Below are 26,103 nucleotides of genomic sequence, written 5' to 3'. Positions count from 1 at the left end.
AATGGTAAACAATTAAAATAATACAAATCGGGGCCGGTAAACAGTTGGAGCGTTAAAAGTGACATAATATTATATGAAACAAGTGTAGCTAATAAAATCGTATTAAAATGCCGTAGTATAATTAAAGGAACAAGCAGAAAGTTGAAGAATGAGAGGTGTTTTTTCCGCATTTTATTTATAGTAACTCCCATGAATTGGAGCAAGCGCCCGAAAAAAATCTTAAAATTACCATTAAAGCTGTCTATAACTATTCCTGGCTGGCAAAGTGCCGCTGGCGGCGGTGGCTTTGGCATAATTGAGGGCGAGACGTTGTTGTTTGCTTGCTCCCAAGAGCATTATTGCCGGTCATAAAAAAATCAAACAACAATAGCATATAAGCTTTGTGTTGGTGGCACCATGGTGCCGCTAAGAATTGTCTGCCTGCAGCTGGTGTACCAGAAAGCAGCAATAAAAAGTTGAGTTAAAAGCTCCAAGACGCAGCCAAGCATAACAACCCAACGATCGGTCCAAAAAATCATAACTGCCATGATACCATAGTGTTGAATCTACGCAACGCATTTCGTTCGGAGCGCTAGTCAAGATCTCGAATCCACTATGCGACCGACCGACCGCTGTGTATACGCAATAAAATGCTATTTCTACATACGCGCGCTACGTTAGTGTCTACTGTGTGCTGTTGACTTTACCTTCAAATTCCGACATGCGCTCAAAAAAACGAAACAAAGTGAAGTGATATCACAAAAAAGAAAGGAACGAACAACATATAAAACAAACAACAGCAATACCCAGCTTTTAAAGCTAACATTGCCAGCAAAAAACCAAGCTCGGCGTAGCACCAAGTGGCGTAGACACGGCTCAACTCTACAGTTATAACACGAAACACTTGAAAGCCACGCAGCAGCAGCAAGTTGTTGCTCGAGCTGTGCCAGTGCCGTCGTCATCACTTGTATAAAATCATTTTTTATTATTATTTAGCTGTTGTTGTTTTTATTATTATTATTGCTTTATGCTTTTACAGCCTCTACGTTTTTATGCCAACGGCTAGCTGGCTTACGTACCATCAAGCAAGCGCTTGAGCAAAACTACTTCTACTTTGTTCAGCCGCAACTTGCTCTCATATGCAAGCAGAAAGAAAACCAAAAGCCAACAACGGAAACATACATAGTCAACAACATCGACGCAAACCTGCTTAGCCAGTTAGCTTTTCGTCTTTGCTTTCGTGCGCTTCGAAAACGCATTCGAAGGCGATGCCAAGCCAAGCCAAGCCAACTCAAGTCAAGCACTGGTTTTCGTTGCTGTCAACTCAACTTTACTGTTGACTGATGGACTGACTGACTGGCTGTGAAAAGTAATCGCTTGGTTGGCTATTTCACCGTTTCGCCGCTTTGGTTGCTGGCCCGCTGCTCTACGCTTTTGATTGGATCTTTTCAAATGCCGTTCCAACACGCGCTTCACTTCATTTGTGCCGCCAACACACATACATATGTACATTCGCGCGACGGCCATGAAGTCCCACTTCACTCGACACAATCGAAAAGCCAAGAAAAAACAACAAAAATGAAAGAAAAGCTGAATGAAAACAATGTGAAGAATTAGGCGGCGAAAGCTACCATAATAATAATAATAGTTATACATATATGCAACACGCGCAACAGAAAATGTTTGCTACTTTTTTCTCGATTAGCAGCAGCAGCTGTAATTGTCAAAGCGGTTGAAATTACACAGAGGCAAAAGCCTTGCTTGTGATTGCTATGATATTGTTGGCGCGAAATTCAAACTGAGATTCTGGCACTAGAAAGTTGGTTTTGGTGCGGAAGCTACTTGGCTAATGTGGGACGCTCGATTAAATGAATGAATGGTGTAAGTTCTATGAGATTTTTGAGTTAAACTAAGATCGATGACTTTATTTTTGTTTTTGTATAACAACTAACAAATTTTCTTACTATAAACAGTATCTGATGTTGGTGGAGAGCTTTTGGTACTGCCTCTGCCACATTTGAGCGGTTGGCTGATTTCGAAAGAACTGAAGTGTCTAATGTTTCTAAAATGCTAAACGTCTGACTAAAATAGCTAAAACAACAAATCATGCAACAGCGATTCAACAGCTGCAACAACGACTAAGCTAAGTAGCTTTGCAACAACTTCGGAGGCGCAACAATTTGTTAGCATTAAAAATGGAAAGTACAAAGAAATATTTCCGATGAGCTTTTGTTGTTACAGCTGCGTTAAGAAATGGACAAGACACGAAAGTAAACAATAGGAAATGCTGCATTTAAGATTTTTGCTGTTCCATTGACATGACATCCCAGTACTACTACGAGTACTAGGCGCAAACATGCAATGTGGCGCACTATATAAACAGATATGCGTTATTTGTTGCTGCTACTTTTGAGAGTAATGCTGTTGCAAGCAAGTCACTGACAAAAAGCTATGCGTCAACTTTGTTGAACAAATTTACACAATAAAGTCTCTCGAGTGCAGCAGTTATCGGTGATGCTGCAATAAGCTTGCAGAGCAAAGTTAAATGCAACAAATGTGAGCTTGCAACACTGCAAATATTTTTGTTTTGATTGCTTTTGCAATTAATTGGGTTATCAATGTTGTTGTTGTAGTTGTTGGCAATTTGCATCACATGTTTCAAGGCTATAAATGCGCTAAATGTGTGAGTGCGTGTGGCAAGTAGTGCATTCTTTGGCGCACAAAAGACATTAAAAACGAAGCATACCCACTGATGATGTTGCACTTAATGAGCTGAGTAAATCGCGCGTTAGACGGACTAGCGTCCATATTGCGCGGCAGCGTTGCACAGCTGGTTGACATTGAAATTCCAACAAATGTATGCACTTAGCAAGTATTTGCTTTTATAACTTGTTTGTTGTTGTTGTTTTGGTGTCGTTGATTGGGTAAATTTCAGACTTTTGTTTGTCTTAATTGTTAGCTATGAATGCGCATGCAACAATAGGTAATAGCGGCATGTTGCCACTTCAGCGCACATAACATACGTATATTCTTAGATGATTATATGAAAGTATGTATGTTTGTATGTATGCATAACCGTGTGACATTAGCGCTGTGATGCTTAGTGGCAAGGCGCCTTTATGATTTTTTGACAGCACCCCTCACTCGCTACCATCATATAATTAATGTCAGTATGTATGTTTGTCTGTCTGGCGATGCTTCTTGCTGTTGTAGTTTTTGTTGTGCTTGCATTATTGTGGTCACTGAACTGGTAACCGCAAATTGTGTTGCAAGTAGCGTTAAAACGCTACGCTTAAGAATGGGTTCGTGGCATGCACTTACATATGTATGTTTGTATGTGTTTGTATGTGTTTGTTTACATGCGCAAGAGTATATTGCACTCACGCCCATAATTGCAATGTACACATGTACCTTAAACGCTTTTGCCACATTACACGTTTGTTGACATACAAGTGCGTCTATGGGTCAGCGGCAAATAGTTGGGAATTCCCTTGCAACCTTTGGTGCTATTAAATTAATGTGTTTAAAGCAATAAAAGGCGATGATGTTGATTTGTGTATGTGAGATAGCGGGATGACGTCACTTTGCGCAGGTATAATATGTATATATCTGCTTGGTGACCTAATTTGCTTGTATGCATAAAGATATTTAATAGTTGTAATTATAAATATTTTGTTTATACCAGTTTAAGCGAGTTATACCAGTTATTTGTTCGATTCGTCAAACTCCAAGTATGGTCTAAAATTTACTTTTCATACGCCGCCGAACTCTCTAAAACCTTGAACATATAATTTTTTATTAACTATTACTTTCGAGTAGTGTCAAATTCTCCTTTAATTTGTAGCTAAATGGTGACCTTCTCTTAAGCAATATAAACTAATTTAAATAGTCGGAAATATTGTTATCCTTTTCTAGAAAAATATTTAAAAATAGCATTTCCACAATTTCCGTCCATAAAATACTTAAATCCTTGTCAACTAGCAATGTCTAAGAACTACCCACATAAATACATATATTATTTTTGAAAAATTTCGTAGCACACAACACAGTTTGTAAGGTTGATATTTTTGGAAAGATTCATTGCAAACGACTAAAAATACAGACTGCATATCAGAGCATGGGCAAAGGAAGCGCACCAAAATAGCACAGACCGTAAATTCACAATCCCCGAAAACATTAACATAGCAATTTTCGTACACACAACACATATATGTATTTGTATTGAGTTTCGAAAATTTTTACTTGAAAATTTTTGAGAAAAATGTTCCTCGTTGCATACATTAACGTATTGTCGTAAGCAAACAGCGTAATTACGGATAAAAATCGAGGAATCATTGTTGGAAACTCATTTACGAAATGGCTGTAAATGTGCACAGCGACGAATGAAGGACATGCCAGGATCTACTGGCAGGCGATCTACCTAAGTACCTGCACACAAATGAGGCGGCAGAAAGAATGCTGTGTGTGTGTGTGTCTAACAAGGGCAGCGGTGCATAAAGGCCGTTTGACCGAGTGACTGATATATATATACACACATAGTGCGAGCTATGTGATGAGGCAAAGGTAAGATACCCATGTGTGTGTGTTTATAGTTCGGGTAGAGTGTGTGTTCTTTGCAGGAAAAAGGTATTGTAATTGAATTTCTGCAAAAGGACATACGCATTAATGTAAATGTGATTTTATTTGTTTCTTCGTAGCAAAGTAATAGCTATTTTCGTTACGAGGCAATATCACTTTTCTGTGTCTAGAGAGCATATTTGTTGCTTAAGACGTGCATTTTCAACATTTTCAACATTTTTTCTTTTTCGTTTTTGTACATTTCGCCAACAAAGGTGCGAATTATGGGATGCGTGTACATTTCCATGATAAACAAAACCGTTAGCATTTTGCTATTTTCTAAGGCGTCGCAGGTAAAAAGATACTTATGTGTGATATTTGCTTGAATTTTAAAGAAAGCAGAAAATATTGTATTTTGTGTCTGCTTTTGCCAACGAGCAAAGGTACAAAAGCTTAGTTGCGACTATTTAGTGATAAGATAATTACTAGCTATCAGCAATTAGCAGTTTTAGGCGAACTGCAGTGCTTAACTGCTGACTAGAGTCTAACTAAATATATATATATATGTACCTACAAATATATATGATTTGATGAGTCTATAATTTTGCCCCTAAATATATATGTATCTCTCTCTCATTGGTACTTTCTTTTGTAATGCTATATTATTATTTACCATCGTCATTGCGGCATTATACTACATTATTTTAGTACTCTTCACCGACGCCAACGCTGCCAAGCAGATGCGCTTATCACTCGTATGCGCCGCCATACAGCACAGTCAGTTGTGATAAGCGTCTAAAAATCAGTATTACAAAAACAACATGTGCTTACTTATATATGTAGCTACGTATAGACACATGTATATCTATGTGATTTTTGTATTTTTCTATGTATGTATTGTAGACATATTTTTGTACCCACACAAAATTCGTGGACATACAGACGAAACAAGTGTTTGCATTGCGTTCGATGACGTCAATCGCTTCTTTTCATATGCCACACAACAGCTTTACGTTATTTATACATATATACATATGTACATATATACTTTATACTGCTGATTGGTTGTGCGCAAAAAGCAGCGTTTTAAACATTTTAAACGTTAAATTTAAAAAGCAAAAATAAACAAAATTTCACGCGAATTCGCCGTTGTGCATGACATAGAAGAATTAGTTAAAATTTATTTGAAGTATATAAAGCATTATACAGACTATAGACCGTAATATATTAGAAACGTTAATTTTTTCTAGAAAATTTTGCGGTTGGTTTGAGGTTTACTTTAGCTGTTTTGTTACTTTTTAAAGACGTTTGAGAATTTAATTTTTTCTATAATTTATAAGAAAATATTAGAACACGCTTAGAAAAATTACATAGAATATTATCATATCACATTTTATCGCCTTTATTTTTTTACATAAAAAATTGAAAATTTTAAGTTTTGTGTATTTTTTGTATGTATATTTTATTTCAAAAATATCACATTTGACTAAAAAACAAATAAAAAATTTTGAAATTTTGAGGTTGAGTGTTTTTCGAATTAATTTTTGAAGCTATCTGGAATGCCTGTAGGCAATTTAAATAAGTATATAAATTATTATATAATTAATAAATTAAATTAAAAAAAAATAATTAATTCGCATTTATAAAACCGTTCTAGCTCGCTTTTGACTTCCTCAAACAAAACAATGTCAGCTAGCTTACAAAGTCTAAACTGCGTAAGCATAGAACGTTGCTAATTAACAGCACGATCGCATATTTTGCGCGCTCCCGCTCTCGAACAGCATGCGCTGCTAACAATTAGCTTCGAGCTTGATCACTCGAATTTTCACATATTTTGAAGATTTTCTTTTTCGACTGCGTTTAGCAATAATTTCACCCAAACAGCGCTAGCCAAGTGTAATGAAGCGCCATTAGCCGGACTGCTGGCTGCTGAGCCGCACATTAAAGCTCCAACAGCAAGCACAGCACGGCGTTTTCTCACAGCTTAGCTACAATGCGAGTGCACTGCGAGAAAATGTTTGATATACAGATATGTATTCAGTGTGGCATGCAACACAGCAATTGGTGTGGACTCAAAACATTTTTTTTTTTCAAATAAAATAAAAAAGAAACCGTCAGTCACATGCCTTGCCAAACAGCTAGTGGATACAACACAACATTGAGTTCGTTTGTAATTTTCCCCTACAGCTGCAGTAACACCAGCCACCATTCGCCTCCACCACAAGCTTTGGTGGCATCGATCGCACCAGCAACAGCACCAGCCAACAGAAATTCGTACGTACGGCTGGCTGGCTGACTGCCTAACAGTTGCTGTGGCTGCTTGGCGTTTTTGATGGCCGTTGGAGCGGTTGTCCCATCGTTCAAAACGACCGATTTAATGTGCACACATACACTCGTATATGTGTATGTGTGGATTCATTACGTTCGTTGCTCGCATCGCGTTATTGTTGTTACTGTTGCTACAATGATTTTTTGTTATTTCATGTTTTTGTTGCCGCCGTCATGTCAGCTTTATCAAGGCATTCACTTCTCACAAGCGCACCAACACACGCTTGCACGTATGCACGTAGATACACACAAGCACACATACGCTCGCATTCACATTCCCATTTCGCCTTGCTTTTGCGCTCCATCCATCATTGCATTCCCTGCTGGCCGCCATCGCCTCGGCATACCATCACCTACATTTATTATGTCGCACACACACACACACACATACATATGTACATTTTATATTTGCCCTCGTCGTTCGCTTCGCTACATTCATCGTTCGTTCGTTCGATCTCTCCGCAGCGCGCTGTCGTGTTTTTGAACCCTCCTCGTTCAGACCCGTGCATACACACATATACTCACACATGTTTGTTTGTATGTATATGTGTTTGCTATATTGTTCATACAATATGTATTCCTCCATTCCCTCGATTCGTTTGTCGGCCGGTCGATTCAACATTACTGCCACCACCACGACCATTAGCATTAGCAGTGTTCGAAATACCAAAATGTTCATATGTTTGTATGTGTGTCTGCTGTTCGCTACGTTTCATGTTGCCTGACGACTCGGTCTGCTTGCCTGACTGTTGGCAAGTCAGTCGGTCGGCCGTTTCTGCTTTGTCTCATGGCAAACAGAAAATTACTCACATACAAAAATAACAATAAAAATACGTACATACATATTTAAGTATGTATCATACGGCCATATTATACAGGGTATGCAGTTTGAAAGTCGCTTTGAGGTAATATTTTGGTGTAGCGGAAATTGTGTGATCGTTTCACTATTGGAGTTTCGAAATCGATAATTGTCTATGTCGTGAAAGATTATGTTTCAAAGCCGAAGCTGATTGTAATTTATAGTTTATGACGCTCTCATTTCGTTATTCGTTATTACCGTTAGTTGTATCAAAATGAGAATTATTTAATTTGAATTCGCAAAAGTATTTTTGGGTATTAATATTGATTAATATTTCTAAGATTAATATTATTTTTAAAAACTAACCTCAAATTTCAGTTTTAGAACTGGCAAATTTAGCATTTTCGTTTCAAAATACGTACCTGCAAAGAAAAGAAGAAAATATGATTATTAGTAAAGATTATAGAAAAATAATTTTAAGTATCAAATAATTTAATATTTTTAATAGTAAAAATATTTTTAGAAAAAATTTTACGTATTTAAAAGTATTTTTAAATAATTTACATTTTAATATTTTCAACACTAAATATTCTTCTAAATATTCTAAATATTCTTAGAATAATATTAATATTTAAAATTATCAAACAAGTTTAAAAAAAAATAGTTTATAAAAAATAGAAATAAAAAATAATTATTATTAGTACAAATATTGAAATATTTTAATATTTCAAAATAAATAATTAAATTTTTATAATTTGCACAAATACAAAAATATTTAAGTATTTTAAAAATTTTATTGCTTTAATAATTATTATTTCTATTATATTATGATTATAAATTTGTGTGAGTATAGATTTATGACTAATTTATTTTAAAATTATTTTTATTTTATTTAATTTCAAGTATTTCTTTTTTTTTGAAATTTTATTTTTAGAATTCTTTCAAAAAATTAAATATTATAATAAATATTTTTTCTGCATTTAAAAATATTTATTTTAAAATTTTTATATTAAAAAAGAATTCAAAAAAAGCAATTTTTAAATTTTCTAACCTCAAAACAAGTTGCATACATAAAAAATCATCCTATAAGCACGCTGTATATGCCAGCAAAAATATTAAACTTCGAAATACAGCTTAAATTTACGGAGTATTTCCACATCCAATGTTGCTGACTCGCGTTAAAATCGAATGGAAACAGGCAACAACAGCAGAAACAACGAAAAATAAAACTTATATAGCCAGCAGTCAGTATGTACTATATGTGAATTGTTGTTGCGTTTCGACGTTACGCTGTGTATACTGGCGACGACGGCAGCAGCAACCAAATGGAATGCCATCAAAAGCAGCAACAATAAAAAAAACAACTACATAAACAACGATATCACCGACATCATGATCAACAACACACACACCTTCATACGTATAAACACTGCCAGTCAGGCCGTCCAATAAGTTGGCGAACGAGTCGATCTGTGGCGGCAATCAGGCAGCCAGCAAGCAAGCAAAACAACAAAACAAAACGAGCACAAACTGCAGCAACACCACACCAACAGCCAGTCAACCAAACCAAGCAAGGCAGGCAAGCAACCAACCAGCCAACAACAACAACTATATGTTATATGTAGCAATAACAATGCACACAGCGAGCTACGTATACGTACAAAGAACAGCAGTGTGCCGAATACATACGAAGTACAGTCGTCGCAGTGGAGATAAAAATAAAATGCCAAGCAAGCAAGCAGTGCAGGGTTGGAATGGCAAAGCGGGGCGCGGTGGTGAGGTATTCAGCCACAATACCGATGGATTGAAATGATGAGGAAAGAGTGACTGCTTTTGGGTTATGTAGTGGTGCGGTCGGGTGTGGTGTATTGCAGTATAATATATATACCGTCACACACATAGATACATATACTTGTATATTGTATCTGACAAGGCAAATGCGACGAGGGTTTAGAGTACTCAACTTGATTGTATGGCATACATATCTCTGTATATCTGTACAACGAAGCTATATTTTGTTGACTGGCTGGCTGACTGGCTACGTAGTTGCCATCGAAAGAAAGAAAGATTTTTATGTGTGTTGGGGGAAAAATATGCAAGTCGCACTGGCAATGGTGTTGGCAAAAATGACAGTGTGTTGTAGCTGAATAAAATTTTCGTTGTTGTTGGTGTGTGATGAGTGAAGGGAAATGAAAAAATTAAACTCAGGCGATGCCTGTGTTGTGCTGCAGAGCGCTACACTAACTACAGGGTGTTGTGAGTGCAAGGAAATTGACTGTGCAAGAGTTTAAAATTATAAAATTTATATTATTTTTTCATAAAAAATATCAAAAGATTATTTTGAAATGAAATTCATTAAAATTGTATTTATTAAAACTCAACTTCAACGCTAAAATTAAATTATTTTTGCACTTGCAAACACCCTGCATTTTTAGTAGCACATATCAAATATGTACATCCCCGCCACCGCATTGGCTAAATGCGAGACCTTCAACCGGGCTTAAACAATTTTTCTTTCCCGTAAGCAACTTTTTTTCGAGCTGCAAAAAAAAATGTGAAAAATTAAAAGTTGTTGAAAATCGCAAATATGAAATGAAAACCAAAAATGCAGCACACAAACTATTCGCCAGCATATTTTCAACGTTGTGTCGGTTGTTGTTGTTGCTGTAACCAAACCAATCGTCCAGAGCGCGCTCAATTTGGCATGTTCCAACGAAATTGTGGTACAAAATAATAATGGCAACACCATTTTTATGCTGTCCGTTAACATTTGTCAGTCAACGATGTCACTGTAACTGTTGTTGTTATTGCATTTCACTGACACCAACTGAGTAGTGTAAAAAATATTTGTCTTAATGATATAGAAAGAAGCATGTGAAAACTTTCCATGCTTTGCTAGCGCATTTCGTGTGGAAAATCAAATATAATTTGTATGGCAACCTTTGTAACGTTTTACGAATTTCTAGTTGCTTAAATTTAATTTCATTTTAAAGTTTTGTATTATGATTTAATGTATATAGAATAGTAAATAAAAGTCTGCATAAAAATTATAAAAAATTAGGAAAAAATTGTTAGTTAGAATTAAAAAAATCCAAAATCTAAAAAAACGCCACATATTTGATATAAAATGTTCTAAAATTTTTGGTACTAATTTTAGTACTCGAAAATGTGTACTAAATACTTGTTTTTGACAACTTTTGTTAATAAAAATAGCAAAGCTACAAATTTCGTGCTGAAAGCTGCATTTCAGTGGAAATATATTTTTAGTACTAAGTACTAAAATTTTAAAATAAATTTAATTTTATAAATTTCTAGTAACAAAAACTAGTGCCAGATACTAACAATATTTTTTTAGAAATTTCAATGATTTTTTTTAATATCTTAACTGGTTTCCCTCAAAATTACAGTCTTGGCAAACGCTTTAGAACAGCTGTGGCACTCTAACACAACATATCATATGCCTCCACGCTGTTAATTCCATGTACCCAACGCGCTTTAAACGCCGCCAAGCACAATCTAACCAACATGCAATCAAGCAATGGCTCGCAGTCGTGGTTACTGCACCACACAACAGCGCCGCAATGACTAAACTTCGATTTAGCGTGCGATTTTTAAACATGCCATGCTCACATAATAGCAGTTGCATGAAAAACGGTAATTTTTTTTGTATTAAAGCGTAAGAAAAATCTCATTTCAAAATCCGCCCACAAGCGTTTGTTGCGCCTCGCAGCGACGTGACATTTTCACCTCACCACACAGTTCACCTCAGCGCGTGTTTTTGTCTATTAAACTGACTGCTCTGCTCCGGCATACCAATACATACAGATGGCATTGTATAAAAAGTGTTTATTGCTATATTCTGCAAATGCATTTGTGCGTGCGTGTGTGTGGGTGTGCAATTGTATTATGTTGGTAATTCCGTGCACGTCGTTGCTGTTTAACCGTTATCCCAAGCAGCCAGCGCAAGTGGCAGACATTTAACTGTATGTATTTTGGTCTAAATGTTTTTGTATACATGTATGCCTCTGCGTTGCCATGGTGAAAAGTTATGTTTTCATGCCACATTCGCCCACTATTCAACTGCGCCAACAACATCCCTACCGCTTTGCCATGCCGTCGTCGTCGTCATTCAATGGCCAACGCCTGCTAACGTCAGTCCGTACACTCTTGCCACTTTTATAAATTTTATGAAGCTGGCATTATTATAATATTATAACTTTATGCAAATGTATATAAAAGCACAAACACACACACACACACAAATACATGTGCATTTATTCTCTTTTATGTGTTGAAGTGTGAGTGTATATCCTGCGCAGGAAAGTATGCCAGCTTTTGTGCTTGTGTGTGTTTGTAATTTATAATAATGGGTTGCCATATCGTCGCTTTTTGTTTGTTTCTATATATATATGTGTGTGTGTGTTTGTAGTTGTGTAATTTTGTTATAAAAAGCGCTTACCACCCACATGCCACCAACGCCTGCTACCCTTGCTGCAGGCGCCACACACACATCGATTGCTACTGTTATTGCTGTTGTTGCCTTATTTCATTATATTCTACGCTTCCTCCCCTTTGCGTTTCATGCTTTGCCACGCTTTTGTTACACTCATTCACTATGCTACAGTTGTTGTTGTAGCGTACTTTTTGCCAGCACTTTTGTTGTTGTTGTTATAAAATAGAACCACATTGCGGCGGCGTCGACGGCAAGGCATGACATGAGCGGGGCGGTGGTGTGTGTTATAAAAAGGGTATGGCGTTGCAAGTGGGTTGCCAAACCGATATTCGTATGTGTGTGTGTGCAATTGTGTAGGCCATGGCGGCGTTGGTAGAAAGGCAACGAAGGTTGCTGCCCTCGCCATGCTCGCAATCAATTGTTTGCTGTTTGTATATAAGTATAGCTGTATATATATAACATACTATGTCCCATACATACATATGTACATATAACATTTGCAAGGATATCTGAATTAAAACACGAACCCACTTACCGCTCAAACGAGCACGCCTTCGTTGCATACGAAGGCTACACTTCGTTTGTATGTTTATGTAAATGTCAGTTGCTTTTTGACGTTTCGTTGAACTCACTCGTAACTGCTGCTCGTCGTCAGTCTGTCGGTAATTTCTTAGTTTGCCCGTATCTACAAATCCTGCTCTCCGTCCTTTCGTTCGTTTACTGTTACATAAGTAGATATTTTATGTGTTCGTATATTTGTTTTTGGATGCTATGTAGGACTTGTGAGGCTTTTGTGGAACTTTTCTTTCTTATGATTTTTAAGAATATTTTTAATAAACAAAATGATTTGAAGAAATAATCTTAGTACTCCGCAATGATTAAAAAAAGTACTTTTATGCTAAAAATATTATAAAGTTGATCTGAATGCATATAAAGTCGAAATTAAATAGTACTAAAACCAAACTTGTTTGTACTAAATTTTAAAATTAGTACTAAAAGCGAACTAGCTTCAAGACGCAATTAAATTAGACAATATTAAATAAGTTCTAAAATCATAGTACTAAAAATTCAATTGAGTACTAAAATAAAAATTGTACTAAAAATTAAAATTAGTACTAAAAAATAGTATTCATATTAAGCATAAAGTATAATTTATTGACTAAAAAATTAAAACTTTGTACTAAAAATGCTCCATAAGTCCATACAAAATATAAAGTGAACGCCTCGTGGCAGCCTAAAAGCTCAAAATCACCAACATCACATGAGCACTTTGCCGACGAGGACGATGTTGATGATGTTGGTGGTGGTGGTGGTGGTGGTGCACGGTTCAGGGATATTGTTAATAGGTATGGTATATACAATACATACATATGAACATATATACTTACATACTATGTATATAAGTATAACAAAGTGGCGGTGTGGTGCTAGTGTATTATACGCATGAAGCGAGTGGGTGGCACTAAAGTTGGCAACTGTATGCTCAAAATACATATATATTACATAGCATATAGTATATAATGTGATATGCATAAAGTATATAAAGTGTCTTTGTTGTTGGTTGTGCGTAATGAAAATGGTCAGGACATACAAGCAAGTAGCAACAACAAAAACAAAAGTGTAGAACGTAAAACCGAAAATAAAGTAGAGTATAAAATAAAAGCGCCGCATTTAGATGTTTATGTGTGTATATTGGCGAGCGCATAATGAAATTGGGTGAAATATGTGGCAACAAAACGAAAGGAAAAAATGAATAAAATAAAACAAGTAAAATAAAGGGAAAATAGCAAAACGAGAAACAAATCTGTAACGACAACCGCAATGAATGCTGACATAATAAAAACTCACCAATGGCGCCCACAATACGCCACACAACAACCGCCGTGTTAGATGTTTGGATGGCGTAGTTAAGTCATGCCGGCAACTGTTAGCAGCGCAAGGCGGCAGCAAAGAAATTTCGAACTCAACTCAATACGAAGCTGCCACTTAACAGCAAAGTTATCATGGTTAATTTTTTTTTGCTGCTGTTAGTAAAAAATAAATAAAATAATAACAACAACAGCAACGACTTTTTTCAAGACAACTGTGGGCGGCATATTTTAGTTGTTGTTGTCATAGTCATCATAATCAGCGGCAGCAACAGTAGTAAAACAGCAACGAAATACCGAAAAGAAATTTCTAGTGGGTTGTACAGTGCGTATGATGAATTTAATTTACTTTAATGTAATGAAATGTATGTTACTCATACGCAGTGGCGGTCGTTGATGGTGCGGGTGTATTGCTGTTCCTACTGCTGGTCGCCAGCAATGCTGGTCAGCGCATCAGTGTTTTTATGCTTATAAGTATGTTTGTATGTATTTTTGTGTGACTGTGTGTGTGTGGGCCGTTGGTGGTCAGCCGTAGTCCAGCCGCACCTTTCTGTGTGTGCGTGCGCTGTGCGGTTTGGGTGGTGGGTGGGTGGCTGTATGTATTATCAGCTGTACGCTTTTAAAGCGCCAATTTTTTTCGGCGTTATTCATTATTTTAATTGCATAGTTTTTTACGCCGGCTTTGTGCTATATATTTGCGTTTGAATTGTTTGTCTCACGTATATATGTATTTATATATGTAAGTATATAGATATGTGTTATATATTAAAGCAAATATGCTTTAAAATTTGCATAATTATTTTTTGCATTTTCTGCAAAGCTTTTTCTATTAAATGCAAAATATTTATTATTTTTGCATTGTATAACACACATTTCATATATTTCATCATATTTTTAATACTGCCAACACTTTTCCAATATATTGAATTATTTTTTCTCAAACTAAATTTCAGTAATGAGTCAGTTATATTTAAAAAATAGCTTTCTAAATTAAGCCTGTGACCACTTCCGCATAAAAAATATAAATAAGCTGGCTTTCTATAAAAATCTGTTGAATGTAGCACAACAACAAAATTTAGAGATTCTTGACTGTATGCAAATTCGTCACCATTTACGTAGTGAGTTTGTATTTTTCGCTGAGTAAATTGATACTGAGTTATGTCGAATTTACGTAAAGAGTTCGCTTATTTGTTTAGATGACTTTCAAAATTTGCTTATTTGGCGTGGAAATTAGTGCTTCAATAGTGTAAATAGTGCGAAAAATTGTTTCAGTCACAATTAATTGCAAAAATTTGTATAAATAACAATATATTTAGTAACATAAAAATATAAAAAAAATTTAAATAAAAAAAGAAAATTAAATTTAAAAAAAAAAATAATAAAATTTATTTTTGTTTTGAATTTGAATTTTTGTATTTTTATAAAATACGATAAAATATTGGATTTTATAATTGTTTTTATATTTTCAGTGCATTTAACCCAAAAAGAAGTATTAAAATCTCAATATAACAGCAAAAAAATATGACTTTCGCTTGACATTAGCAGATATTTGGGTAAAAAATGCAAGCTTCCGCTTCAAAAAACCTACCCTCTTGCGCATATGTAACTCATAAAGCTCCCAAAAAATACGAGCACCATTCATTAAAGCAACAAGTTATAAATTTTAACCGCATTTATAGCGGAAATCGCCACCACCAACCGCATAATCGACAAGCGCGTAAGTACTGCCAGTCGACAGCCAAAGCAAGGATCCACATAAAAGCGACGAATTGGCAGAAGAGGCGCGGCTCACCGCCCGCAACCGCGCAACGTATCAATGAAGCGCAGACGAAAACCATTAATAAGAGGCAAGCAATGTGTACACGATTACTTTTTTGACAAGTGAAATGGGCAGCAAGAAAAGCTGCGGAAAGGATGAAAGGCAAATGTGAGAATAACTGTCTGCGCGCACATACATACATATATACCGTTGTAAAGGGGTGTAAGGTGTAAGTGGCAACGCTGTTTACAAGGTAAACGTGAAAAAGTGGCGAAATTTAAAATCAGCTGTTTGCTTGCGGCAACAACGGCGTGGGTTTAAAATAAGTGGCGCACATGAGAGGAACAATTGAACAGAGAAGGAAGTGCAAAAGAGTTTGTAAAAAGTAAGTACGTAAGCTGTGTGGCATGTATTAGTAATTAAGAAGTGATATAATAAGGGTAAATATTGCAGACCAGGCATGCTGAAACAATGCCGAGTGTGGCAACAAGCAGCCATGGACACATGCAGCGAGTTGCTGGACATTTTAAGCAAGGTTCGAGTACACGTTGCAAGGAAAATGTGTGTTGCTAGCATGCAAATTGAACGGGGTAAGTAAAAAAGCCAATATAAGATTATTATATACATTCAGTGTTGCTTATGTGGCACGAAAAAACAGCAGTGAACATGCCACAAAGTGTAGAAATGCATGCAAGTAGGCGCTCGATGGACAAAAGGCACTACAATTGCATGTTGAGTATCATAAATAGATATAATAACAGCATATTAACAACCGAGCCGAGCAAACAACAGGTTAAAGCCTAGCATGGATATTCCCGCTTATTAGTATGCAGGTATGTCTGTATGCTGTGGCGGCATGCCTGCACTTATGTGATGTTACTTGCGCCGTGGAGCGCCAAAATTTCGGACGACGACACGCGCAAACTTTCAACTCTTTTCTGTCGCTAAACGACGACGACGAAATGCCGACGCATGAAAACACATATGCATATTTGTGCTGCCATTGTTGTTAAAATAGAAGTGCACCAACCAACTAAACACCCAACCACCCACTCCATGTTGCACGTATGTAGTTATGCTGGGACAGTGGCGTTGCTGCTGCTGCTGTTCCCTCGATGTTCGAGTGGTCGTGCTCGCGTCTCGCTGAAATATATGCCCAACAAGCAACAAAAACAACAGCAATGGCAACTTGCAACAGCGTGGTTGTAGTGCGTGCAACATGCTCGTTGATTACGATTTGGCCACGCAGACACACATCTGTACGTAGACACAGTTTTCGTTGGGTTGCATGTGCCCATACATAGAAAATTTCGTTATAATTGCTGTCGTAGCGTTTCTTGTTGTTGTTCTTGTTCAACCCATTCATACGTACGCGTATGCATTTGTTCATTCGCTAGCCGTTTGGTGGTTCTTTGGCTGTCGTCTTGCTTGGTCGTTGGTTGGCTAACAACTGAACCGGCGCGCCAACATTTAACGCTATTTATGAATAAATATCGCGCAGCATCCCATACACCAGCGGCAACAGCAGCAGCCAACGCTATCGTCGTCGTCATCGTCATCGCCTCTCACAAGATGTTGCAAAAGTACTCGCACACTCAGCTCAGAGTAATTGCCATAACAGCGGCGGCAGCGGCAAACGCTGTCGTTACGATAGTTAGCGCTGTTGGTTAATGGGTTGGTGTTGTTGTTGGTGGTGGTGCTGTATTGGCAGGCCGCGGCAACATTAAAAGGTGCTGTGCTTACTGAATGCAGCTTTTTGGGGTTTATGCCATTATAGGCAGCATGCAAAATAGCAGCGACGCTGACTGCCTTTAGGCACTTCGTGGGTATGTACATATGTACTCGTATTTTGTTGTTGCCACAAATGAAAATGAGCACGTTTATTGTGGCATGTAATGTAGGGGTAAGGATAACAGCGGTCGCAGCATGCCGTTGTTTGTTGTTTTTTTTTCGTTGTTGTTGTGTCTCCTTCCAGTTTTTTTTTTTTTTTTTTTGGAACATTACGGGAATGCCCGTCTGCGCTTTATTTTTCATTTTTCGGGTTACGCTTTTCCATTTGCTTGCATTTTTTGTTTATCGTTGGCTGACCACCTGATTGCTAGCGCCGCTGTTTGGAGTGTGTTTCTTATTGTTTTTGCGCGCTTATCACTACGCGCCGCACATTAAAGGATGCAAATTAACTGTGTCATTGTTGTTTGTAGTTATACACACGTGTTTGTTGTTATTGATATTATGTGGCGCCTCAGTTTTTGTGGCATTAAAGTGATGCGAAAGTGTAAAAAATATATATTTTGTTTTTATTTCAGAACATTTCATTTTGACTTCTTTCGCATTTTAGTTGAACTTCCTCAACAGCTGCGCCGCAATGAAAGCGAAAGCCAAACAATTAACAATGCGAATGATGACAAACCAAAAAGTGTATCTGTCTGTCTGTCATATACATATGAATGTATATACAAACATTTCTTAATGTTCAGCAAGTCACAATTTGATTTTGTAATTATTATGACGCTGACACACAACAACTAAACCAAATAGCCGCGGCCAACGCAATGAACGACGAACGGAAGCAGTTTTAATGCGTGACGCGGCGGCTGGCAGAAGCAGTTGTTCGCGTTTGCTATTGGACAAGAGACGTCGCAAATGTGGCCGAGTTTTAACTTGGCGGATGTTAAGCGCCGCACTAAGGCAATCATACCGATGCGGATGATGACGCCGTCGCCGCTGTTAACGCGTTGCGGCGCGTCAATGCGCTGCGCTGTTAGCGTTTAGTGGTCATAAAGGTGCATGATTAAAAGGCGCACACACACATGCTGACAGGCATAAAAAAAGCGCTAAGCGCTCACACACATAAAAAGCGAGCGAGCGTGTGTTTTTGAGCAGAAGTAATTAATGTCGTTGAAAATGTTTGGCATTTGTTTATTGCTTGAATGGTGGAGGAAATTATTAGTTGCTTGTTGGCTTTGTTTTTGTACCTGTTTTGTTTGGTTTTTCTTGGACGTGTGAGTGAAAGAATTGGCAAAAGATAAACAAGTGGCGTTTGTTGAAAATTTGCAGAGCAAAACAAAGAATGAGAATACATTTGAAGACATCCAACTTTTGAAGCAACAACAACAACAATGATTATAATAAAAGTAAAGGTCATGTCGCAATTACCGAAATAAGTGAGCGCTTTTAAATATGTAGATATGTATGAATGTGGTGAAAAGTGTAGCGTGCATTGTTGCATGCCACACAAAGGCCGCTAAAAACAATGAGCAGAATTAGCTGTTTATTTTTATGTACATATGTAAATAATAGCGAATAAAGAATTGCAACGTCTACAAGCAATAAATTGACAACGCGCTCTGTCTGCTGCTGCAAGGCGTCGGCAGCGGCTTTTGCTATGTTGCCAGAGTGCAACCGATGGCATGAATGCCAAGTGAGACAGAAAAAATGGATGAAAACAAAAATTATAACAACGGCGAGCACGTGCGCTGTGGAATATCAATTTCAGTATCTTGAGCATTATTGGTGACTTGTGATACCGTTACTTTGCGAATGAAAAGGATGTGCATGCAACACCTGTGCTATAGTTATTTTTGTGTTACACATGTTGCATTCAGGCAAAATCTGATTTACATATGTTGCGCTAACAACACACTAATGTTGCATTTTGTTTTTTTGGTTTTTGTTTGTGAAACGAATACTTAGAAGTTCAAGAAAAGATAAAAAATTTGGAAAAAAAATTAAAATCACAAAATTAAGCAAAAGAGAGACAGAGAACGCGCTTAAAGCAAATAAACAGTTTTCGCCAACTTTTCTAACATTATAGTATCTATAGTATACATATGTGCCGCAACGTAATGTTGCACGCACGTCAATCGGCTTTTCAGTTTTGTTTGTTGCCCGCAGCAGCCAAGAAAGGAAGGAAGTTTGCCACACAACAATGCAAGTTTCGCCAACTTTTCCGCATTGTGTGCACACATACAAACACATTTACGCTTGCAAACTCGCTGAGTTGTTTGTATTTTTCCACTATTTCCCTAAACAACTTGTCATGCAGTCGCTGCTGACGTACATTATTTGCTACGCACAAATAACATAAGGACAACAACAACAAATAATATGTTTAGTTGATTTATATGTTCATAAAGAATGCAGCATGCAACCTTGCAACACGTGCAGCCAGCAAAAAGCTGTTGCACCTCGACAACTGTATTGGTCGGCATATAGGGAGTCCCTGACAAGTGCACTGCACATTATATAAATCGATCAAGTGTTTCTCGCGTTTTTATCACAAGCGCCACTCTAGTTGCAGCCTTTGCTTGCAACACACACGTGCCGCTGTTTTAAACTAAGCGCATGCATTGCTCTACAACTGTGCCAAACAAATGTACATACATATGTATTGCACATGCATTCTAACGGCACACACTCACCCCTACCAATTGCGTGGAGGCACAGCGCAGACTTCGTTGCAGCAGCATGAAATTCGCAAAGTGCGGTTATCGTTGCCTCTGCCTGTATGCAGCAACGACTTGTGGCTGCGTAAAGCGCCACTTTACACACTAATCGATTCACTTCACAGCTAGGATGCTGTTGCGCTTATAACAATAACAATAACAACATGGCAAAAATTTAAATTGTAGACATATGTTTGCTGTCATGTATGTATGTTTGTGGTTGTTGTTGTGTTGCTTTGGTGATAAGGTTCACAAATTGGCGTAACCACATGTTGGATTTGAAATTGGTCGATTGGGCTTTCCCTGCCGGTCAGATAGACTGTTATGTTACAATATTACCTTAGTTTTGTTGTTGTTATTTTACTATGCATTTGCTACACTTCCTTTGTTATTGGTCTAATATAGATATGTGTTTATATGCGTTAAGGATACTCTAGGATATTGATTATAAGCGAATTATCAATTTATAATTGCTCGGAAATGCAAGTGTTAATGATACTTATGTGTGTTGCACATGTGCTATATAACTGTTTATGGGGAAGAAATAGCATTAAAAGTAGAAGTTGCAGTACTCGTAAGAGTTTAGTTTTTGAAATGGGTTACTTTCTCAAATCACAATTTTTTGGCTTTGCCCGTTTCGATTTGTGAGGTTATATCTAAATGTATTAAGATATAGAAATTATAAGCCGTGTAGTAGTTATTTCTAATATATTTTCTGTTGACTTTGCCTACTATTTTCTTTACCTAAGCCATCATCTCTTCATAAAAATTTAATACAATTTGATAATTTTCCTTTCAATTCAATACATTGCATTATCCTTGTTCATATAGTATTCTTATTTATTTATTCTTTAGAAACTCTGCCTCTAACCCACAAATTACTCATTTATTCAGTCAACGCTGTACAGATCTGCACTCAGCGACTTTCGATATTTATTTACGCTAGCGTGTGTCATGATTTTCTAGTATTATTCATGGTTTTTTCGCTTTGCATAGTCTCTGAATACAGGGTGTAGCTGGGAATTTAAAAATGTTTTTAGCACTTGACTCATCATGGAAAAATAGCGCTGAGTTTTGGTAGAGAATTTTAATGAAAAATCGATTATCGATGAATATTGTTGAATGAATATCGTTTTATCCATTTATGTAGTGCTAGTAAAGATTAGGCTTAAGTGTAAAATAATTCTGAATATTAACTCATGAAATGATATTTGTCGTCAAGAATAGTAGAAAACGTGATAAGCCATCGATATATAAAAGTTGTAATGAAGATATATGCTGAAGTTAGACTGCATCGAATTTGTTGAAATCATAATAATTATCAACTTTTATTTATGTGTTTTTGAAATTGTTTTCGAAATCAAAAATACTATGAAATTTTTAACACTACTTTTCATCTGGCCGAATTGGAATATAGAACAGACTTTCAAGTGACAAGTAATACATTTAGATTCCGAAAAATATGATTGCATATGATAATGATGATCTTGTAGCTTTGAACATAGTATATTTTAATTTCGAACTATTTTAGAAATGATCTATTCTTAAAAAACAACTGAAATAAATTTCGTTTAAGACTAATGTCTAGCAATGTCTATTATTATTTTTGAAATTGGTGCTGTTTCGTACATGAATTTTGTAATGTGACGCTATTTTAACTTTTAATATATTTAATATAATTTTTAAGTCCGATTACTTCTATTTTAAATAATGATTTAACCATCTGTGATGATATTACAAAAACTTTGTTTTATTTTGATTGTTATTGTGCTTTCTGATTAATCCTGAAATTAGGAATATAAGATCACTTTGACATACATATATTATCATTTTCAATTGTATTTCAATATTATCTTTTCCAAACAAGAAGCTATTTTATAACTAAAAAAATAATATTTTATAACATTCTTAAACCATTACAAATAATCCCAATCATAATCCTCACTAGCGCTCACTATTTCGCTGCTTCCAAACAGCAAGCGCTATCCCCCCAAGTTGCTGTCAATATATGTAATTACAATGTTAGTTTGAAAATTATAAAAGTAATTTTATTTTAGAAAAACTTACCTCAGTGCACATTATTGTTTGAAGTTAATAAAATATACAGTTGCCACTGTGTCTTCTTAGCGTATACTCCAATTAGCTGCTGTCCTTTAAATACGTTCAGCGCTTGTTGCTCTTATTGGGCACAAATCATAAACAGGGAATTTGAAGTTATGATTTTTCTTAGTTTAGTAGTTTATGCCAAAATAATTGCGTTTTTCTTAAGCTTTAAGTGCTTTGTTGTAATACTTTTTGTTGCTGTTGCAGATATTTTGTTACTAATATTTGTTGCTGCTGCTAGTTCTAATTGTTAGCCGCTTTTAAACACTTTCTGTGTTCCACTTGTCACTAGATAGTGTTAGCTGTTGTTGTTGTTGCTGCTACTGCTGCACTTGTGCGTGGTTTTGCGCGCTTATTGTATTTGCCACAAGAAGTGCTGCTGCTTGCTGCTTCTTGTTGTGTTGCCGCTTTGTTTACACCTCTCAATGCGGAAGGAAATCTGCTGTCACACATACATGCATACATATACACACACAGTCGTTAAGATGCTGCAACAACTCTGGAATTTGCACTGTTTCTTCGCTAGTTGTTCTTGTTGTTGCTGCTGCTATTTCGGCAAATGTCAATGTGTTGTTGGTGTTGCTTTATTGCTACAGTTAGTTACACTTGACTTTGGTTTTGACTCGATAATTCGGCGCTGTTTGTGGTAGAGCGCGCGTTTTTTTCTGCAATTGTTGTTGTGTACAAAATGCACGATGTTGCTTATAGTAATACTTTAATGGAATTTACTTTAAATTTTTATTAATTTTATATTTGCACAGTTCCTTGTTGTCACTGGTTTGCTGTGTTGTATTTTGTGCGGCAACTTTTTGTTTTGAAATTTATTCGTTCTTTCTTATTTGGAAATTTACTTGTCTTCTGCAAAACTCCTGTCACTTTGCTTAGGAAATTCCAAAAATGTCACTTTTCAAACTGTTAATTTTTTATTGTAATTTTTCGAAATACTTATTCGAATTTTTGTTGCACCTTTGGCTATACACTTTTATGCTTTGCTTACTTGCTTGAAACAAATGATTTTTCGGCAAAATATTTTACGTTTATTTGTTGTATAGCTTATTAGTAATATTTGTTTGTAAAATTATTTAATCACGTACGCGCGTTTTTTATTGGAATGAGAATTATACGCGCGTTGTCACATCACTCTATTGACAACTACTAGCTTGGCTAATGTGTCGGCGGCGCTACTATAGTGTTTAGTGCTTTACACAAAATTTATTTTTCTGTTCGACGAGACTACGACGAAACGAGCTAGCGAACGAACGAACGTGCGTGCGAGCGACGTTGTACCTTAGTCTACCATGCTAAAATCACAAATAATCTGGCAAACCGAAAGATACGTTCACCAGAGGCACACAGTAGAAACGTTCGAAAATGTGTTGGCTGCGTCGACTGCGCTGCCGACTGCCATTGTACATATAACGACGCTTCGTCGTCGTCGTCATCAACAATGAGGGTACGTGTGTGTGTGAACTATATGTTGTTGCTTAAGCCACACAGCGCACTCGATAACGACACACACACATACAAGCATTCGGATATGTACATACACATAAACGACGAATTGCTGCGTTTGTGTGCTTCGTTTCCTCACTTCGCTTCGCTTTGCCCAACTTCGTTGTGGTAATCTTCATCGTGTGTAGCGTTCGCTCGCTATCTACCTCGTCTCATACATATTGTATGTATACATATAGGTATATACATGTGTACATAGCTGGCTGTATACCCAATAATCAAGCAAGTAAGCAAGCGTTGCGCTAACGTTTCGTCCAACAGTCCGACAGTTTGACGGACGGGCTGGCATCGAGGCGAACGTTTTGTGTACGTACCTACCCAGTTGTCGGCATAGTCGTAAATGTCGGCACGGCACAGTGGGCTTTTCGTCTTTCAGTTGGTTGTATTCTTCTCGGTGTTTTCTCGAAAGTAATTCGACCTATTTTTTGCAAAAGGTCAATAGTGGAATTTAAAGTAAATTTAAATTTTCTCTCTCAGCTCTTCTAATCTTTCAATGATTTTCCGCTTGTGAGGTCTTCTATTAAAATATTGTCGAAATCTGAAGTTGTTTGGTGTGTATAAATTTCTATCTATAAATTTTCACAATTATTTATTTAACACATTTTTTTAGTAAAATAGAGATAAATTGTTGATTCACGGATACTAATATGACAGTATTCATATAGTACTAAAATTTGACCTGGTTTGGATTTTGTAGAGCAACTTCCATATTTCGAACTTCTATAACTCGAAATCCATAACTCGAACTCTTGATTTGGCAACAGAAATCAAATTTCATACAATTTAACTTCCATAACACTCTAACTCGAAGATTTTTGTGGATTATGGCGATTCGAGTTAGGGAAGTTAAATTGTATTTTAAATAATGCCTTCTACACTTAACCTCAATTAATAGCTTTCTTAGCCTGAGATGTATTGGTAAGCGATGTCTATACAAAATAAAAATATGACTGCATGTCATTCTACAATGGAGATCGAAAATATGAAACTTTCAGATGAATTGCTGGCCAGAAACATTTATTTTAGGGAAACTTATTACATTCCGGAGACAGTATAAACGTTTAAAAATTCATCATGTATGCGATGTTTCAAAATTTTCGTTCCGAGTGCTATGAAAAAATCAATCACTGACGTACTAAAATATTCTAGACCATACATTAACACTCATCTCTAAACAACAGGTTTATAATTTTTTCGGAGTTATCAGCTAATTTCTTCAAGGTACCCGAACAACCATTTTGAATAGTTAAACTCTAACTTCACTTAGGACTACAAGTACTACTTCTCCCAACAAAAAGTGGTCCTTTATAAAATATATTCAAATAAGTTGTTTAATCTAAATCGAGATGTTAACAAAAACATCTCGGTAAAGATAGTTTTAACTGTATTTTGGGAATACTATTTGTCCATATAACCAAAGTATGGATCACTGTGTCTCGTCGCTGTCGGTCGCAACTTGTCTGCATTATATATTAGGCGTTGTTGGTGTTGTTGCTGTTATGGTTGCTTGTTACGAGTTCGTTCGCCAGCACAAATAGCATAGCAGAGTCAGCAACAACGGCTATGTGTAGAGTGGCAAAATAAGTCAGGTGCGTGCGTGAGTTGAGGGTTTGAAAATATTAAAGAACCTGGCTAAACTATTGGAAAATTATGAAAGTTATATGAAATAATGGAAAATACAAAATTTGTACACTGTTATGCATTAGCGCTCATTGAGAGCGTTTAGCTAATCTGGCAATATAGAGTAACCGATCAGAAAACTAAAAATTCGAGAGAAGATGATGAAGGATTCTACTTGAAGTTTAGAGCGGCAGCTTGAGATTTGAGAAATGTTCCTGTTTAGAGAGATGCAGAGAGAGTTATATAGCTGCACTATAAACCGAAAAAAGACGAACAGTAACAAAAGCTATACTTCGTTGTAAATTCGAAATTTCTTCGCACAATAAATGAGTAAAATGATGTTACACTCTTTTAATGCAAAATTCTTTCATACGGTTATTACTAACGCAGTAAAGAGAGTACCACCTCAAAACGATCTCGTCATTGGCTTGAAAAATTTCGAAAATAATCGTTTTTCTTTGTATCGTTGAGATACCTTGAAGTGGTGACCCTCTCAAACACCAAACTACCTATACACCACTGTCGGCAGTTACGATCACGACGACGGTACGGCGGTGCTGTAGCAGAGGAAAATTGAGCACACGAAGCGAAGCAGGCAAGCAATTGAACGAGCGAACGAACGAAAATTGACAGCAATGGCAGCGGCGAAAGCAGCAAACAGAGCGACTGACTGCCAAAGT

The 26,103-nt window shown here is 36.6% G+C and overlaps 2 protein-coding genes across 5 annotated transcripts in view; one reads left to right on the top strand and one right to left on the bottom strand.

Annotated features, from left to right (window-relative positions):
- LOC105216689 (uncharacterized) overlaps window positions 1-23,590 on the bottom strand; it is a 34,459-nt gene extending 10,869 nt beyond the window's left edge. Inside the window, exon 1 of one of the 4 annotated variants that reach the window (XM_011191304.3) lies at window positions 22,256-23,590. In XM_011191304.3, the coding sequence (XP_011189606.1) occupies window positions 22,256-22,267 (12 nt within the window). In that variant the 5' untranslated portion in view covers window positions 22,268-23,590. Of the gene's footprint in view, window positions 1-8,029; window positions 8,081-8,714; window positions 8,751-9,075; window positions 9,097-22,255 lie in introns of those variants that run through there. The other 3 variants (XM_054225824.1, XM_029043140.2, XM_011191305.3) reach the window with 3 other exon arrangements.
- Window positions 1-26,103, top strand: part of LOC105216700 (serine-rich adhesin for platelets) — a 134,385-nt gene that overhangs the window by 98,501 nt on the left and 9,781 nt on the right. The gene's annotated exons all lie outside the window — the stretch shown is intronic.

Source organism: Zeugodacus cucurbitae, chromosome 2 (assembly GCF_028554725.1).
Source record: "Zeugodacus cucurbitae isolate PBARC_wt_2022May chromosome 2, idZeuCucr1.2, whole genome shotgun sequence".
NCBI classification, from domain to species: domain Eukaryota; kingdom Metazoa; phylum Arthropoda; class Insecta; order Diptera; family Tephritidae; genus Zeugodacus; species Zeugodacus cucurbitae.
Note: the sequence above shows the minus strand (reverse complement) of the source record. Positions and strands in the feature narration are given on the sequence as shown.